This window comes from Dromiciops gliroides, chromosome 2, assembly GCF_019393635.1.
Source record: "Dromiciops gliroides isolate mDroGli1 chromosome 2, mDroGli1.pri, whole genome shotgun sequence".
Classification (NCBI taxonomy): domain Eukaryota; kingdom Metazoa; phylum Chordata; class Mammalia; order Microbiotheria; family Microbiotheriidae; genus Dromiciops; species Dromiciops gliroides.
In genome coordinates, this window is record NC_057862.1 from 440826470 (window position 1) to 440845479 (window position 19010).

The 19010-nt window shown below is 39.6% G+C and overlaps 1 protein-coding gene across 1 annotated transcript in view; it reads right to left on the minus strand.

Moving 5' to 3' along the window:
- Positions 1-34: 34 nt before the first annotated feature.
- Positions 35-19010, minus strand: part of COL9A3 (collagen type IX alpha 3 chain) — a 63160-nt gene continuing 44184 nt past the window's right edge. Inside the window, exons 26-32 of the mRNA XM_043986931.1 lie at positions 17839-17883; positions 16155-16187; positions 15183-15329; positions 14131-14185; positions 13176-13358; positions 1486-1563; positions 35-880 (exon numbers count right to left, since the gene is read on the minus strand). Of these exons, the coding sequence (XP_043842866.1) occupies positions 690-880; positions 1486-1563; positions 13176-13358; positions 14131-14185; positions 15183-15329; positions 16155-16187; positions 17839-17883 (732 nt within the window). The 3' untranslated portion in view covers positions 35-689. The remainder of the gene's footprint in view (positions 881-1485; positions 1564-13175; positions 13359-14130; positions 14186-15182; positions 15330-16154; positions 16188-17838; positions 17884-19010) is intronic.

Sequence of the window (19010 nt, forward strand, 5' to 3'; positions counted from 1 at the left end):
TTTTCAGACAAAAAATAAGTGTGAAAGAGGTAAATCTGACTAGAGCTTTATGTGGATAAGACATCACAAAATTTAACATTTTTTCCTTTTATTTTTAATAATACTACATTACCAGTTTTATATTACTGGATATAATGAGCTTCCTTTTTTTTTTTTAAACTGGGATTCCATCATAATCTTTGGCTATGTGCACAGTATTTGTGAAAAAGTGAAGTTTGGTGTGAACATGTTGCTGAATAACCTTTGTCATCTTATGGAAATATACAAAAACTCTCCCCTGAAAATTTTATTTACATACATTAAACCCCCTTAAACGTCTTTTAGATTTATTGCTTATGGCAAGTTGAGGTATGAAATCAAGTTTAATTCATATACACAAATAGACAATTATGTGTAGGGAGAAAATATATTAAAAAGAATAGAACCCTTCTGCAAGTAGGAGGAGGGATCCATTACCATTAAAAGGTGTTGAAGGAAATAGGTTAAGCCTTTTTTTAAAAAAGAAGGGCATATATAAAGTATTCAAAATGCTTTCAACATAGTGCTTCATTGAGTTGAAGTACTATATACAATTTTGAGCTCATTAAAATTCATAAGGGAATACTGTCTATCTGCGGGACAATTTGTCTTTTCACAATTCAGTGTTTACTCAAATATTCAGTCACTGATCCATTTCTTTAAATTATATTTTATGAGCTTCTAGGGCCAGATTTTTCCCCCCCTCCTCCTATAACAGCTCCTTGACAGGCTGAGGTATCACAAATCCCTGGAGTTCCTTGAGCACCAATTGCACCAGGAATACCAGGATCACCTGGAAACCCAGGTTCACCATGGGCACCATCTCGACCATCTTTACTAGTTCCAGGAACTCCTTGAGGTCCTTAAGAAAGAATGCAAGGAGAAAAAGTTAGGCAAAGTCTGGATACAGTTCTTACATTATCACTTTGGATAGTACTTAGCTTTTTAAAACATAGCTCAGTAAGCAGTTATGTTTAATCCTGCTTGTAAAGCCTCTCTGTTTACCCTTTGCCATGCTCATGTCTGGCTACAACCAATCCATAGATAAAAGGAATGTTTATTCATTCAAATTTAAATGCCAACTATTATGTTTGACAATCAAATTCTAAGTTCAAGAGAGAGGTTGCCAGGTATGAAGGAATTTACACTTAAATACAGGAAGAAGATCTTTGGTAAGGTCCTATGTAGTTAGATAATTGTTTCATAGAGTTAAAAATGGTTATTAAAAGATTTAATAAAAATTGTTTATTTTTACCAAACTCATCATAATAAAGAGGAAGGTCAAGGGAATTAAGATTTTAATATAGGAATAATGTTATTTTTGCCTTTAAGAATTCTATGCTTTGTTGAAGATTATATTTTCCTCATAAAAAACTAAATTTCAAACATGTTTCATTTAAAAATCAATCAGGGAACTGGAATGCTGACAATAAAGCAGTAGCCTGTATAAAAATACAAATGTCATACCTTGAGGTCCTTGATCTCCATCAGGCCCATCAATGCCTATGCCAATAGCTCCTTTGTCTCCTCTGTCACCCTGATTACCTGTATTGTGACACAAAAATGACTAAAATAACTGAACGAGAACACAATAAATTTGAGATTTTCTAGTATGGTATTATGATACCAATTATAGTTAAAACACAAATGTTAATACTACCTTGGGGTTTTTGTCTTTATAGTGCATCCAATTTTGATAACCTTTTTATATTTGCTATTATTCAAAATTCCTCCTCTGATGCGTCATTGTGGTGTGGAGGTGACCCTGGGTTCTTTGAGATTATGCCAGTGAAACATAAGCCCTGGCTTGTCCTCCCAAACTGGAAAGGCATTGACTATGAGACCAGCCTCATTAAGTTCAGAGAGGTTCATCATAAGAAGTTGGACCACCAGGTGATGCTTTTTTTTTTTTTAACCAAAACAACTCATGAAGATGTCTACTATGTCGTGGAGGGGCTATGATCTGTGTCAGTGAAAGAATATCCTCTCTGATGAAATCGCATATCTTTTAAAGTATTTAAATATTTAAACAGTGTTGTAGACAACTTCACTTACAAGAATAATTGTGGAATCCTGCAAAATAAGATATGTTTATTGTGGTTTTATGACATTTATTCTTAATACTAGGGACCTGTTAATGGCACCTAATTGAAAATTCAATAACCCGAGGAATATTATAAATGACCCTCTGCTGTACAAAGAGATATTCTTGGTCTTGGTGTTTGTGGTGGTATTTTTGGGTGGGGGTATCTAGTATTCTGTCTCCAGGAGAGGCAAGATGGCAGAATATACAAATGAGGTAAAATCTGAAGTATAGAGAACAAGGAGGCACTGAAACTTCACAGGAGGGTTTGGGGGTTGCCCCTCAATTGCTTTGGCCTTGTGATTCAATTCAAGCATTTATTATGGAACCTGGCACTGTGCTATATGATAATAACTATAGGGGGCAGCTAGATGGTACAGTGGATAAAGCACCAGCCCTGGATTCAGGAGGACCTGAGTTTAAATCTGGCCTCAGATACTTGACACTAGCTGTGTGACCCTGGGCAAGTCACTTAACCCTCATTGCCCTGCAATAATAATAATAATAATAATAGTTATAATAGCTAACATTTATGGAGTACTTATCATGTGCCAAGCACTGTGCTAAATGCTATATTTAATCTCATTTGGTCTTCACAGCAACCCTGGAAGGTAGGTGCTATTATTATCCGCATTTTATAGAGATAAACAGAGCCTAAGTGATTTGCCCAGGGTTACACTTACTACCTGTGTCTGAGGTCAAACTTAAACTCCGGTCTTCCTGATTCCAGGCCCAGTGATTTATCTACTGTGGATACAAAGTGAAAAAAAAATAAGCAAAAATGGTTCCTGCCCTCAAGGAGCTTACTTTTTTTTTTTTTTTAGTGAGGCAGTTGGGGTTAAGTGACTTGCCCAGGGTCACACAGCTAGTAAGTGTTAAGTGTCTGAGGCAGGATTTGAACTCAGGTCCTCCTGAATCCAGGGCCAGTGCTCCATCCGCTGCACCACCTAGCTGCCCCAGGAGCTTATATATATATTTTTTGTTTTGTTTTGTTTTGTTTTTGTTTTTTTGCAAGGCAATGGGGGTTAAGTGACTTGCCCAGGGTCACGCAGCTAGTGTCAAGTCTGAGGCCATATTTGAACTCAGGTCCTCCTGAATCCAGGGCTGGTGCTCTATCCACTGTGCCACCTAGCTGCCCCCAGAGCTTACGTTTTAATGAGGAGAAAACATATATGCATATAGAGGAGAGGGGCAGGCACCATAAGAGTTTTACTGGAGTTGAGGGGGAGGGTCATATTGATTAAACCTACACTTTAGAACAATCATTTTGCCACTGCATGGAGAATGGAATGAAGGAGGGAGAGAGATGAAGCAGGGAGTCTAATTTAGAAAGCTGTTGTAATAGTGCGGGTCAAGGTTTCTTAAATTTTTTCCACTCAAGCCCCCTTTTCACCAAAGAAATCTTTACATGACCCCAGGAATATAGGTATACAAGTATAAAAATAGTTATACAAATCAAACATTTTCTGCCAAATTCTTCACAACCTCCACATTCAGTTACTGGACCCCATGTGGGGTCAAAACCCACAGTTTAAGAAGCTTTGGTCTAGGCAAAAGGAAGTAAATGCTTAAGCTAAGGTAGTGAGTGACTGCTGGTGGAGAGAAGGTGATTTTGCAAGAAATGTTGTGGGGAAAGAAATTACTGAACCTGGCAACATATTGAATATGTAATGTGAAGGAGAAAAGAGTCAAGGATGATGCTGAGGTTGTGAACTTGGGTGACTGGAAGGATGGAGGTGCCCTTAATAGTAATAGGGAAGTTTGGAAGAGGGGTGGGTTTGGGTTAAAGATGAGTTCTGTTTTGGAAATGTTGGGTTTGAGATACCAATGGAACATCCAGTTCTAAATGCCCAATTGACAGTTGGTAATGTGGGTCTGTAGCTCAGGGGAGAAAACAGAACTGGATAAATAGATCTAGTAATCTTCTCCATAAATGACCATTGAACCCATGAGATCTGATGAGATCATCAAGTGAAAGCAGTATAGAAAGAGAAGAGAACCTAAGACAGTCTTAAATGTCATCCACAGTTTCATAAATATCCAACAAAAAAAGATGCTCAAAAAGAATAGTCAGATGTGGAGAACCAAGAAAACAATCTTGAAAACCAAGAAAGAGTATACAGGAGAAGGTGGTCAAGCATGTCAGGTGCTGCAGAGAGGTGAAAAGGAATAGGATGAAGAAAAGGTCATTAAGAAATTGTAGGTGATCTCTTGGGGAGAAGAATTTCAGTAGAATGCTGAGGTCAGAAGACATTGCAGAGGGTTGAGAAGAGGGTAAGAAGAGAGAATATGGAGGTGCTGAGTATAGAGAACTTCCCAGAGTTTTGCTAAAAAGAGGAGGAAAGAGATAGGATAATATCTGGCAGGCATGATAGGATCTACTGAGGGTTTTTTAAGGATGGAGGAGATGGACATGTTTGTAGACAGAGAAGGAACCAGTAATTGGGGAAGGTCTAAGTTAGAATGGGGATGATGGTTAAGGCAGTCTGCCAGAGAAGATGCAAAAGGATGGGATAAAGAATACAAGTTAAAGAATACAAGGGTTAGCTCTAGCAAGTAGAAGGGCACCCTATCAGAGATTGGCTTGAAGGAAGAAATAGTGAGGGATGATGTCAGAGCAAAGTGAAGACAAAGACAAGAATGAAAACAATCCATGTCCTCAAGGATTTATACTCTACTGGATCGTACATAGTACCCAACACTAAGAACCATTAAAGATTAGTGTTAACTTTCAACTGTACTTTTCAAAACTTTGCTGGAATGTTGTAATAAACAGTTATCATTTCAGGAATTCTACTAAGCCAAGGGTTCTTAATCTCATCTTGAGTCTTGGACCTCTTTGGCAGTCTGGTGAAGTCTCTGGCCCCCCTTCTTTGAATAATATTTCTAAATTCATAACATAAAATACATAGAATTACAAAGGAAGCAATTTCACATCACTAAGATACCATCTCTAAGATGCCTTCTGCCACTTTCTCCTCAACCCATCTCACTTGAAGAAATGGCCCTTCTCTTTACCAAGGTAAACCTCTTTACATACTCAAGTGACCCTATCCCATGCTGTGGTGTCCAGCAGATTTCTTCCTCTATCATCTCCACTCAAATATTTATCATCAGTCTTCTGTACTGGCTGCTTGCCTACTGCCAACAAACACACCCATATTTCCCCCATCCTTGAAAAAAACCTTCACTTGATTCATATATCTCTGTTAACTATCATTCCTTTTTTTTTTTTTAAGTGAGGTAATTGGGGTTAAGTGGCTTGCCCAAGGTCACACAGCTAGTAAGTGTTAAGTGTCTGAGGCCAGATTTGAACTCAGGTACTCCTGACTCCAGGGTGGGTGCTCTATCCACTGCTCCATCTAGCTGCTGCCAAGCTATCATTCCTTTTACAGTTAAATTCCTTAAGGAGACTGTCTATACTATGTCTTCACTTCCATTTCTCTCACTTTCTACTCTTTGCAGTATAGTTTTCACCATTATCATCCTACTGAAATTGCTCTCCAAAGTTAACAATGATCTTTTTAAATTGTCTCTTCTAATGGCTTTTTCTCAATACTTATCCTTTGTCTCTGCATTCTTTGATGCTGTCAGTCTCCCTCTTCTGATACTCTTTCTCTCTAGTTTTCCTGACATTGCTTTCCCCTGGTCTCTTACCTATCTTACCTGATGGTTAAGCTATCATAGCTTAAAACTGCACTAAGATTTTTGGTTCACCCTGTACAATTTCACTTGATGATTTATTTCATCAATTCCCATGAATTCAACTATCTATACAATTGATCCTCAAATTTATTTGTCCGCCTCTAACCTCTCTCCTGACCTCCAACCTCACATCTCTAATTCCCTATTGAACATCGCTAACTGGAAATCTTATAGACAATATTGATGTAGGAGGAATAAAAGGGTTAATAGAAAAACCTAAGAACCAAGCTCTCATACAGATCTTAGCTCTAAAAAAGGAGTCAGATCTCAGTTAATGGATAACTTATGTTAGGTTCTCATAGCCATAGTGATCAACATCCAGAACGGACCAGAACGGGTCAGGTCAAAATAACAATAAAGGAAAAAGACAACCTATAGAAATTCTAATGAAACATTATTATATTTTGAAACTAGCCATGGGAATCAGAAAGAGACATGCACAGAAAAGGCCAAATTTGTTCCCAGATTCACCTTATGACGTGTAAACCCCCAAAACACACCTCCACTGAAAGAGGTACCCACCTCGGGGGTTGGCTTAGGACCCCAGGAACTCCAAATTAGGATAAGCCCTCCCTTGTAACACCCCTAAGTGGAGAATATTATAATGAAAAGGACAGGCCCTCCCTTGTACCTCCCCAAGGTGGAGATGATTATAATGAGACTGATAATCAATTTATCCATACTATAAATATAACTGTCTTTCCTTCCCTATTCAAGAGATACCTTTCCAATATTCTGGTTCTTTCCCTGTGGTCACCCACAGTATTGCAATAAAACTTGGGAAACTGAGTCACTGAGTCTTGTAATTCTTTTGGGATGACTCACTATCAATTGGATCCCAAATTCCAGCCCACATCAATCTTTTTTTTTTTTTTCTTTGCAGGGCAATGGGGTTTAAGTGACTTGCCCAGGATCACACAGCTAGTAAGTGTCTGAGGCTGGGTTTGAACTCAGGTCCTCCTGAATCCAAGGCTAGTGCCTTATCCATTGTGCCACCTAGCTGCCCCCAGCCCACATCAATCTTAAGCTCAATATGTCCAAAACTGAACTTGTTATCTTTCCCCCAAAACTCTCTCCTCATCCAAATTTCCCTAGTATTGTGGTGGACACTAACATCTTCCCAGTCACCAAGCTCCAAGCTTAGATGTCATCTTCTTTCTCTCATCCTCCATACTCAGTCAATTGCCAAGTCTTACCATTCACACTGATACCACCCTGAAACAGGTCCTTGTCACTTCACACCTGGATCATTGCAGTAGTCTGCTAATGGGTCTCCCTACCTCAGTCTCCCCCTACTCCAGTCTATCCTCCACTCAGCTGTCAAAATTTATCTTCCTAAAGCACAAGTCTAACCATATTACTGTCCTCCACACCTTCATTCAGTCAATACTAGTGGCTTCCTATTGCTTCCAGAATCAAATGTAAAATTCTCAGTTTGACCTATAAAGCCTTCCATTACTGGCCCATTCCTACCTTTCTAGTCTTCTTACACCTCACACCACTTACATATCAATGACAGTGGCCTCAAACACAAAATTCTATCTCCTCACTGTGCATTTTCACTGGCTGTCCCCTATGCCTGGAACTCTTTCTATCTTCATCAGCACTTCCTAGCTTCCCTGGCTTCAAGTCTCAACTAAAGTTACACCTACAAGAAGCCTTTCCTGGTCATCCTTAACATTAGTACCTTTCGTTTGTTAATCACCCCCAATTTATTATAGACATGTATACATATGTGCATGTGTAATATGCACATGGTTTGTTTGTGTGTTGTGTCTCCCATTCCACTGTAGGTTCCGTGAGCATATGAGCTATCTTTTGCCTTTGTAGCCCAGCATTCACCATGGTGCCTAGTACATAACAGGCACTTAATAAATACTAGTTGACTGAATTATCAAAATATTTAGGCTGTTGGTTCTAATAATGCATATTATTCAAAAACCTTTTGTCAAAATACTTAATAATGAAAACAACAAAGCTGGATTTCATGATTGACAAAGTGAATTGTTTAATATTGTTTGCCCTCTAGTGTGGGTATTCCTAAATCACTATACTACTCTAAAATGGATCTTAAATATAATAAATTCTTAAATTATTTTTAAAAATGTTTAATGTGAAAAACTGGAAAAAAACCCTGAAGGAATTTTTTGGGGAAATAATTCTGTATTTTCTAATCCAGAAAATTTTTGCCTTTGAAAAATTACATAAATACATTTCAGTAATCAGAGTTATGCTTCCTGGAGCTATGTTTTTAAATAAAGAGAATCTTTTCAATTAACTGTGTGATTGATTCATGTATACAACTGACTTTGCAGTAATAAATGGGGTAAATTTAAAAGACCATTTTAAAATGGGGAATTTAAAAATTTCAATTGTTCATATTATTTTGCATTGTTATATTTTTCCTATATTAAGATTTTCTGCTAAGAAAAAAGAGCCCCAAATCATATTCTTCAGACTACACATCAGTTGTAATTTTTAATGTGTGAGCAAATAATTATTAATAATCCATTTCTTGGGGCAGCTAGGTGGTGCAGTGGATAGAGCACGGGCCCTAGATTCAGGAGGACCTGAGTTCAAATCCGGACTCAGATATTTGACACTTACTAGCTGTGTGACCCTGGGCAAGTCAATTAACCCTGATTGCCCTGCCAAAAAAAAAAAAAATCCATTTCTTGGGGACCCAGAATCAGTCCTTCTTCCTCTCCACTCCAGAAAGTCCAGTCCTGGAGAAACTTCATCAAATCTCATCTGGGACAAACCAAGGGAACAAAAGGAATGGAGGTAGATCCTTTTGTCTAGATTGCTAAAGACTTGATTAAACCACACCTAGGTGGACTTTGCCTTGAGCAACTTGAGTGAGGGTTGGGGTTTTGGGTTTTTTTTTTTGCATTCTTTTCCTTAATGTCATCTCTAGAGTTCATTTTAATGTAGACCACCTTCAAGTCATGTCAACCAATAGAGTTGAATGATGATAACCAATTAAATTAACCAATTAGCTTTTATCAATGTATAATGTATCTCTATCAAAAGAAGATACAGGGTATGTATATATATATATGTATATATATATGTATGTATATGTATATATATATATATGTGTATATATATATATATATATATATATATATATATATATATATATATATATATATATATATATATATATAAAACCTATATCAGATTACCTGCTGTCTAGAGGAGGGGGGAGGGAGGGGAGGGAGGGAGAAAAATCTGAAATTGGAGAGCTTATATAAACAAAAGTTAAGAACTATCTTTACATGTAACGGGAAAAAAAATAAAATACTTTATTAATTAAAAAAAAGATGTGAGGAAGAGAAAAGGAAGTGAAGGCACCTATTGTAGATCTTCTCAAGGAGTTGAACCACAAAAGAGAAGATACAGAATGATAGCAATTGGGAATGAACAGATCATGTGAGGGGTTTCTGAGGATAAGGAAGAGCTGGGAATGTCTGTAGGTAGTAGGAAAGCAGCCAACAAATTAGGAGAGACTGACAGTCAGGATGAGAGTGGGGCAGCAGAGGCAACAATCTACTGGAGAAGACAGGATAGAATGGGATCACTTGGGCATGTAGATGGGTTCACCTTGAAAAAGCTGCTCAGATAGTGAAGAACCTAGGTAAAGGTGAACTATTTATTCAACAATCCCACTAAATGCCTCACATTAATTAAATAAATAAATAAAATTAAGGGGGGAAAAAAAAGAAGATACAGGGGGCAGCTAGGTGGCACAGTGGATAGAGCACGGGCCCTGGATTCAGAAGGGCCTGAGTTCAAATCTGGCCTCAGACACTTGACACTTACTAGCTGTGTGACCTTGGGCAAGTCACTTAACCCGCATTGCCCCACAAAAAAACAACAAAAAACAAAAAGAAAATACAAACCCCTGGGAAAAAATGCCAAGTGAGGGCTTCAAGGGTTTTGGGGATGTCTTCTGTGTCTCTCTTGCTTTTCTGAGACCACATGGTCTCTCTTGGGTCTCCTTGACACCACATGCTGTCTCTCTGGGAAACTACATGCTGTCTCTCTGGGAGATCACATAGACTTTTTGAGGGCTTTTCTCCTGCAGTGTTAACTGGCATGCTGAAGCTCTCCCTGCCTCCACTATCACACAGCCTGGGACCATGAGAAATTAGGGAGACACGTGGTCCATCTGTTACTGGTATAATATTGATAAATTAATACTATGCTTACCCCAAACTGGTGTCTATAGTAATTATTTTCAACACAACAAGTGCTCGTTTTCTTTCCTACTCTGGACATAGGTTAAAAAAAGAACAAAATACCATCAACCGGGAAAAATAAGTCACAGTTAGGTAGCTAGGTGGCACAGTGAAGAGAGCACAAAGGTCTATAGTCAGGAAGATCTAAGTTCAAATGCCATCTCAGATACTTACTAGATGTGTAAACTTGGGCAACTCACTTAACTTCTCTTTGCCTTAGTTTCCTCAACTGTTAAATGGGGATAATTATAGTACCTACCTGCCAGGGTTGGTGTGAGGATCAAATGAGATAATATCTGGAAAGCACTTAGCACAGTGCTTGGTACACAATAGGGTCTATATAAATGCTAACTATTATTATTGTCATAATTATTATGTACATGCTATTTTCATGTTTTGTTTGTTTGAATTTAAAATTTCCCTAGTTTATCACAATCCTTAGTGTGTTAGGAAATTAAATATCATCTCTAAATACAGTTTACATGTGAATTTCTTAGTCTTACTTTATCTGACAAGGACCTGGGTTTATTCAATATTCATATATTGACAATTGTAATTAAGACAAAATAATCAGTGATTGACCTTCAAAATAGGAATAGGGTCTGGAACTGTGATTGCATCAGTATAGGAAATTCCTGGTGGAGAAAATTCCCTCTAAAAATGCAGATTGGCTCCTCTTCATGTCTCAACTGCTTAGCCCCACACTGAGCACTGAGAAATTAAGTGACTTGCTCAAGGTCACATAGTATGTGTTAGAGGCAGACCAAAACCTAGGATTCCCTGGCTTTGTAACTGACTCTCTACCCACAGTGCTATGCTGCTTCTGCTCTCCAAAATAGAAGTTCACATCAGGATTCTTCAAAGAATATTTTATTGTTCCTTCCTTCCTTCTGTTATGGGCCCAGAGCACCCCAGAATTTCTCTGGGGTACATCAAAGAACCTTCTCCTTGAGAAACTAAACCAAAGGACAGACACACCTAAAGAGATAAGTGGAACCTGATCAGGACTGAGCTAGCTCTGGGACCACCACCCTTCATTCCAGTCTCCCTCACCCCTGAGAGATAAGATTAGGTGTGGGCTGCTGCCTTTGTTGCCTGAGGAGCAGAGAGATGGCTCAAGAGATCCGAAGCCACCCCTCACCCAACTCTTCTAGCCACCACCAGTGGGGGATGGTCCTCCCTCAGTAGGGGAACTTTCCACAGTTGGACGATCACCTCATCAGACCACCATCATCCGATAATCTATAAAAGTGCCTACTTGTCTCCTGCTTGAGGAGATAGGTATCTCAGAACCATGCTCTCTGCCATGCCTTCTCCCCATGAGAAGTCCAAGGATTTCTCTCTTGGTTTCCCTTCCCCAGCCCCTAAATAGACTACTATCTTATTCTATTGGTTTTGTGTGCAAGAGGGTGTAATTCTTTAAAGAGGAATTCCTAAGGACCCCAAACCCCTACGCCTTTCCCAAAGTCCCTATCCTATTTTCCCCACAACACTTCCTTCCTTCCTTGGCAATGATGGTTAAGTGACTTGCCCAGGGTCACACAGCTACTAAGTGTCAAGTGTCTGAGGCCAGATTTGAACTCAGGTCCTCCTGAATCCAGGGCCGGTGCTTTATCCACTTCAACACCTAGCTACCCTTCAAAGAATGTTTTAATTGATCTTCCCTATTTTGTGGGATTTTGTCCTTGTTTTGTTGATTAATGCATCTTTTACATTTTCCCCCTAGATTTCCCCTTGAAATCTCATTTTTATGTGGTCTTGCAAATATTTAATTTTTCCCCAGTGCTTAAGATGACATAAAATTTGTTATATTTAGGGAGAACAGAAAAGAATATGAAATAGTCTCTTTCCCCAAGGAGTTTATAAACTAGATAGCATGTAACTCTCATTTTATATACATGTTAAACTAGCTCTATAATTACTTGAGCCAAAATTTGAAAGAAGTAGGTCAGCAGAGAAAAATGAAGAAGGCACTTCAGGGAGGAGAGTCATCTGAGTAAAGTTCTGAAATCAGGCATGTGGTTGTTTTGGTTTGACTAGAATTATTCCAAACCATTAATTTACAAGAAATCATGATTTCTTCCTCCATGTTTTTCATCACTTTTTTGTTTGTTTGTTTTTTGTTTTTCATCACGTTTAATAAACTCTTGGTCCCCCTGTGTATGGGTTATTCAGACCCCTAATCTCCCTTTTGGTCTTCTTTTTGTCATGGGGTGCAGAGCACCCCAGAAGTTCTCTGGGGCACACCAAGGAACCTTCTCCTTGAGAAATTAAACCAGAGGACAGATAACACCTAGAGAGATAAGATGAACCAAATGGGACTGAGCTAGTTTCAGATTCCTACCCTTCATCATGGTCTCCCTTACCCTGGGGAGATAAATTTGGGTGTGGCTGAGGCCTTTGCGTCCTGAAGAGGGATCTGCAGCCACCCCTCACCCAATTCCCCCAGCTACCACTGGTGGGGGATGGTCCACCCTCACTAAAGGAACTTTCCACAGGCAGATGGTCCACCCCCATCAGGCCTCTATAAAAATACTTTCCAGTCTCCTGTTCGAGGAGATTTGGTACCTCTGAGCCATGTGCTTTATGCCAATCTCCCCATGAAAAGTCCAAGGATTTCTTTCATGGTTTCCCTCACCCCACCCTTCCCTTCCCTTGCTCCTAAATAAACTATCACCTTATTCTAACTACTTTTGAGTGCATGAGGGTGTAATTCTTTTTTTTTTTTTTTTTTGTGGGGCAACTGGGGGTTAAGTGACTTGCCCAGGGACACACAGCTAGTTAAGTGTCAAGTGTCTGAGGCCGGATTTGAACTCAGGCACTCCTGAATCTCCTGAATCCAGGGCCGGTGCTTTATCCACTGCGCCACCTAGCTGCCCCTGGGTGTAATTCTTTAAAGAGGAATTCCTAAGAACCCCAACCCCTAACGATACCCATACCCCATTTCCCCCCATATCATTTTGTTCTTTAGCATCTCTATCTCAGAATAACTAGGGTGCAGGAAGTGAGTGAAATGAAATACAAAGCAATCTGTAGCAGTTTGGTACAATTCTTATTTGAGGGAAGCAGTTAAAATTGGGAGGGTCTACAATGGCATTCACAATATCAGTAGAGGTACAACTTACCTCTAGGACCTGGATCTCCCAGCTCTCCAGTTGGACCTCGATACCCAGGTGGCCCACGAGCACCAGGATGGCCAATAGATCCTGCGGCACCTGGAGGGCCTGGGGGACCAGCTGGACCAGGTCGGCCGATTGATCCAGGAATTAGAGGCTTCCTTAAGTTAGCAGCTAGCTGTGCAATTTGTTCTTTTTTTTGGGGGGGGGAGGAAAAAACAGGGGAGAAATGTCAACTTCTGTTAGGTACACTATATGGAAGAGAATTCATGTATGTATTATCACAGATATTTCTAGAAAAAACACAAAAACCTCGTATAGTCTTTCAAGAGTTAGAATCAGTGTTATATTAAGAAATTTCTCCTTTAAAGAAGGAAATGTTTTGTGTTCTTTCTTTGAATCACACAGTCAAAACTAATTTCCTTTTATGAATAGCATGAACACCTTTTGATAGAATTAGTGACACAAATGAAACTAATTCCCTATTATTTCTTTTATATCAGGACCTGAGTATTTTCGGAATTCTCCCATCAAAATACTGCTCACCCTCCCAATAGCTATATCCTTGCCTCGGGTCCAATCACTATGGTAACAATAGTAAAAATGATGATTGTGGTGAGGATGACACTATTACTATCACCTTACTGTTTAACAGTTTACACTTTTCAAAGCACCTGAATGTACATTATCTCAGTTGACAAATACAATACCCTGAGATAAGAAGGAGTAAGGCAGTAGTTCTTCCTTCACTTTTCCCTACCCATCTTCATACCCCTACTCCCACCAATAATGCTAGGAGTTACCTTCCCTTCACTCCTCTCAGTTACCAGCTTCTACAGAAGCAGAAGCAGGAAGGTGGACAGTGAGGTTTTCTTGATATTCTACTAGTCTGTATTTCATTAAATAGGTGAAAAGAAGTGTAGATGGCTGTACTTTATATAATTGTCCAGATCCTGGTACTCACCATTAATCATCCCTCCACACAGTTCCCTTATATGTTGTTCACTGGCTTCTTTACCCTGAAATCACCAATTAAAAAAAAAAAAGCAAATCAAATCACAGATAATCTTTTTGGTACCTACTGCAGCACAATTTGACTGAATCAACCTTTGGTCCTTGCAAAGGGACTCTGGTTGTGTGTGTGTGTGTGTGTGTGTGTGTGTGTGTGTTTAATCCTATACATCACAGGTCCAGTCCTTGACCCCCATGCCCAGTCCAAAAATTCAGTGAAATTCCTGTCATGGGGGAAAATGGGGTAGGGGTTTTGGGGTAAGGGGTAGGGGTTAGGGGTCCTTAGGAATTCCTCTTTAAAGAATTACACCCAGGGGCAGCTAGGTATGGCAGTGGATAAAGCACTGGCCCTGGATTCAGGAGTACCTGAGTTCAAATCTGGCCTCAGACACTTGACACTTACTAGCTGTGTGACCTTGGGCAAGTCACTTAACCCCCATTGTCCCACCCAAAAAAAAAAAAAGAATTACACCCTCTTGCGCACAAAAGTGATTAGAATAAGATAGTAGTTTATTTAGGGGCTGGGGAAAGGGAAGGAAAACCGAGAAATCATTGGACTTCTCATGGGGAGAAAGGCATGGCACAGAGCGTGGCTCTGAGATACCAATCTCCTCAAGCAGAAGACAGGCAGGCACTTTTATAGAGGACTGTTGGGGGTGACCATCTGACTGTGGAAAGTTCCCTTAGTAAGGGAGGACCATCCCCCCTGGTGGTGGCTGGAGGAGTTGGGTGAGAGGTGGTTGCAGATCTCTCAAGCCATCTCCTCAGGACACAAAGGCAGCAGCCACACCTAATCTTATCTCCCAAGGTTGAGGGAGACTAGAATGAAGGGTGGAGGTCCTGAATCTGGTTCCACTTTTCTCTTTTGGAGTGTCTGTCCTTTAGATTAGTTTCTCAAGGAGAAGATTCTTTGATGTGCCCCAGAGAACTTCTGGGGTGCTCTGGGCCATAATATTCCTATTCCAATATGTATCAATTTTAAGAAAGGGCAAAAAGAATACTTACAGGAACCCCAGGTTTTCCAGTAATTCCAGGGACACCTTGCACTCCCTGGAAGCCTGCTGGACCAGGAGGGCCTGGGAGTCCTTGGACACCAGTAGTACCATTAGGACCCTGAATACCCTTAGGGCCCACCTCACCTCTGCTTCCTGACTAAAAAAAAAAAAAGGAACAAAAACCCCAAAGAGGAGGGTAAATATTCAGAATTAGAATATTCAAAGTATTTCTTAATATTTGCATGCATGTTTGTGAAACACTCCTTTGCAGGCTTTTTGCAAATGCTCTTCTAAATATCAAAAAGAAAATTTAGGAAATGTCTTTCATATCAATCACAGATTTACAAGTGCTCTACAGCTAATGCCCATAAAACATTGCTTACTAATTACCAGAAATTGTTCTCATCACAGTCACTGACAACTGTTTGCTGAGTACATGGCATGTGCTACATATTCTGAGCCTCAGAATGACACAGTATTTTTTTTTTAATTTTAATTTTTAAAATTTTAATTTTTAGTTCAAAATTCTCTCCCTCCCTCCACCCTTTCCATTGAGAAGGAAAGAAATATGACATCTATTATACATGTGAAGATAGGACAAAGTTAAGAGCTGTCAGTGGTCTAATCCCAAACACTCCCATTTCCCTAAATAATTTCCCATCTTGGCACTGTTTACTCTGGATGGGTTTATATTCAAGCAGCAACTTAATTCCTACATTTGCAAACCAATGAATTATATCAGTTCCAGTTCACAGGAGAATTAAGCAAAAGTCAGGTAGCTGATTCATTTGCAATCTCTCCCTGCCCCAAGACACCCCCCCCCCCCCTTAAAAAGAAAGAAAAAAGGAACCATAATAAAACTCAGGAGAGGATGGAGTCCATGGAGATGGTCCTTATACAATCAGAGCAGAAGTTACTCAGAGATATAATAAACATACGTATTCTGAAACTTTCCAAGTTCAAATCTTAGACAATCACTTACCTCTCCTTTTTGTCCAACAGGACCATTAGGACCCTGAGGAAAGGAAAAAAAAGAGGGAGGAGGTTAAGGGAGGAAGGAGAGGAGTTAACATTTAAAAGGTTGCCTTTTTTTGATTAGCTGTCACAAATGTACCAATTTAGTAGAAACCTGTGAACCTAGTCATGGGCATATTGTCTTTTATTATTATTTTTTTTGCAGGGCAATGGGGGTTAAGTGACTTGCCCAGGGTCACACAGCTAGTAAGTGTCAAGTGTCTGAGGCCAGATTTGAACTCAGGTACTCCTGAATTCAGGGCCGGTGCTTTATCCACTGCGCCACCCAGCCGCCCCCCAATATTGTCTTTTAAAAACTACATTTAATTGATGCTTTTGCCTTTATATTCCAGTCATTTCACAATATGAGCATATTCTTAAAAATCATACTGCACTCCCTAGCACCTCAAGGCTGTGTGACTTTGGGGCATATTCCCATCTCTGATAGAACATTGTAGACAACATAGCTGTTGAGGTAGTTAAGTGATTATGTGATTATAGAGATGGATTTAGAATTCAAACTAACAGGAGGGAGTAAAAAAGGCAAGACTTGTTTGGGATAGACTCATCACATCCATCCTTAATACAATTCAGCAAAGTGTAAGGTTTCTTAATTTACAATCAATGATTCTCTCATTAGTCTCCTTTTTTTTTCTCTCCCCAGCAAGCCAAGGGGGATTCAAGCTCAAATTCCATAAAGAATCTTTATGCTTCTAATTCCTTAGCCTTGAAAAAGTAATTATAACTATAGGGTTTGGTTCTAAGATTTTGAAAATTCAGTGAATTGTGATCAGGCTACAATAAGTACATGATGAAGGTAAGAAGAACACTTAGCCAGAATTTATGGATTTTTGCCAGTAGCAAAAGAAACCTTTCTTAAAACTAAAACTTCTTGCTTGAGTTAACTTAGCTAAGACCATTGACCACTCTACATTAAATAGCTATTTCTATGGTGAAAAGAAAAATATTATAATATGGTTCTCAAAAGCAACATTTGCCATGAAAGCATAGGCCACACCAGGTCCTTCCATACCATAAAGGCTTCAGATATAGGTTCACCACTCTGTCTCAAGACTAACCTTGCCAAGAGGGTCATTTTCAGGAGACTGACCACCACTTGATGGATTTTTTTTTTGGCCACCACAATTTAAGAAGCAACCCACTAAAGCACCCCCACTGGTGGAATCTTAGGCCTTTTGAAAGATTAAAAATATAGTCATCGAGAATAGCTTGAGGGGCAGCTAGGTGGCACAGTGGATAGAGCACCAGCCCTGGATTCAGGAGGACCTGAGTTCAAATCTGGCCTCAGACACTTAACAATTACTAGCTGTGTGACCCTGGGCAAGTCACTTAACCCCAATTGCCTCACCAAAAATAAATAAATAAATAAATAAATAAAAAGAATTGCTTGAAACCTACTGGATCCTCTACTTTCCATTTCTAGGACATGTTCTAGATATTGTCTACAGTTATCCACTAAAAATAAATGGTGTTCTTATCATGATTCACTGTTACTACCCATTGTAAATTTCTATGAGGTCTTTCTTTTGAATTCTCATCTTCAAATTCCAAATTTCCTATTTAGCGTTCCAATTGGACTTGGATTGCTTCTATTGCTATTGGATTTTAGAGATAGATTTAATCAAACATACCAGTTCTCCTTTGTCCCCAGGAAGACCATCAGCTCCAGCAATACCCTGAAAATGACATACCTCCATGTTAACAGACCAAACCTTTCGGTGGGATGGTCATCACTCTCACCCCAACTCTCTGATCTGAAGGAATTGACTGATTTTCACAGAACAAACTTGAAAACAAACCAAGGTCAATGACAACTCAGTCTCTATAATGCATAAACATAAGAGTATTTAACAATACATATCCTCTAACACATCCCACTTTACCAGGCCATTTTCTAGCTAAATTAGTTGGTGACTGGATAGCTTAGAGTTACATTGTTTCAGATTTGGGAACATCTGTCATGGCTACTGCTGCCACTTAACCAGTTGTGGGTGGGGTAAAATTCAAAATCTAAATCTCCTAATCTTTTCCATGTACAAAGCTAAAGGATCTGAGCTTCAACTGGAGAGTCTGAAGGCAGGACTGACAAATTGTACCTGAGGACCTGGAGAGACAAGCACAAAACTTTCCCACAAATGAATGAAAGGGAGAAAAAGTTGCATGCATCCAAAGCAACTTGGTTTTCCCCGGCCCCTCCCCCCCCCCCCCCCCCCCCCCCCCCCCCCCCCCCCGCCAATCTGTCCTTTTAAGCTAAGTGGAGATGACCTGGAAACCACTAATCACAATGGCAGTATTAAATTTAAAAAACCAAATCAAACCACTTCTACCTCTGTCCTCAAATCAATGGCTGTGTGTGTCATTGTGAAGATTTTTTTTCCTAGGAATGGTTTGGACTAGATGACCACTGAAGGTCCGTTTCAACTCTGAAATTCTGTGAACATTTATTTTAATTTACCAAAATGAAAATCAAATATCTAGCTTATGAAAAGAGATAAGAGGGGCAGCTAGGTGGCGCAGTGGATAGAGCACCCACTCTGGAGTCAGGAGTACCTGAGTTCAAATCCGGCCTCAGACCCTTAACACTTACTAGCTATGTGACTCTGGGCAAGTCACTTAACCCCAATTGCCTCACTAAAAAAAAAAAAAAAAGAGATAAGGATCCCTAATGATTTTGAATCAGTCACAACCTTCATCTCCTTTCCCTCTCTCCTAAATCACCATTTTTGACACTGAACTTTCTATTTGCCAGCTGTAGTCTGTGAATTGGTATGCAGCCTAGTTGGCTGTCTGTCTTCATTGGTCA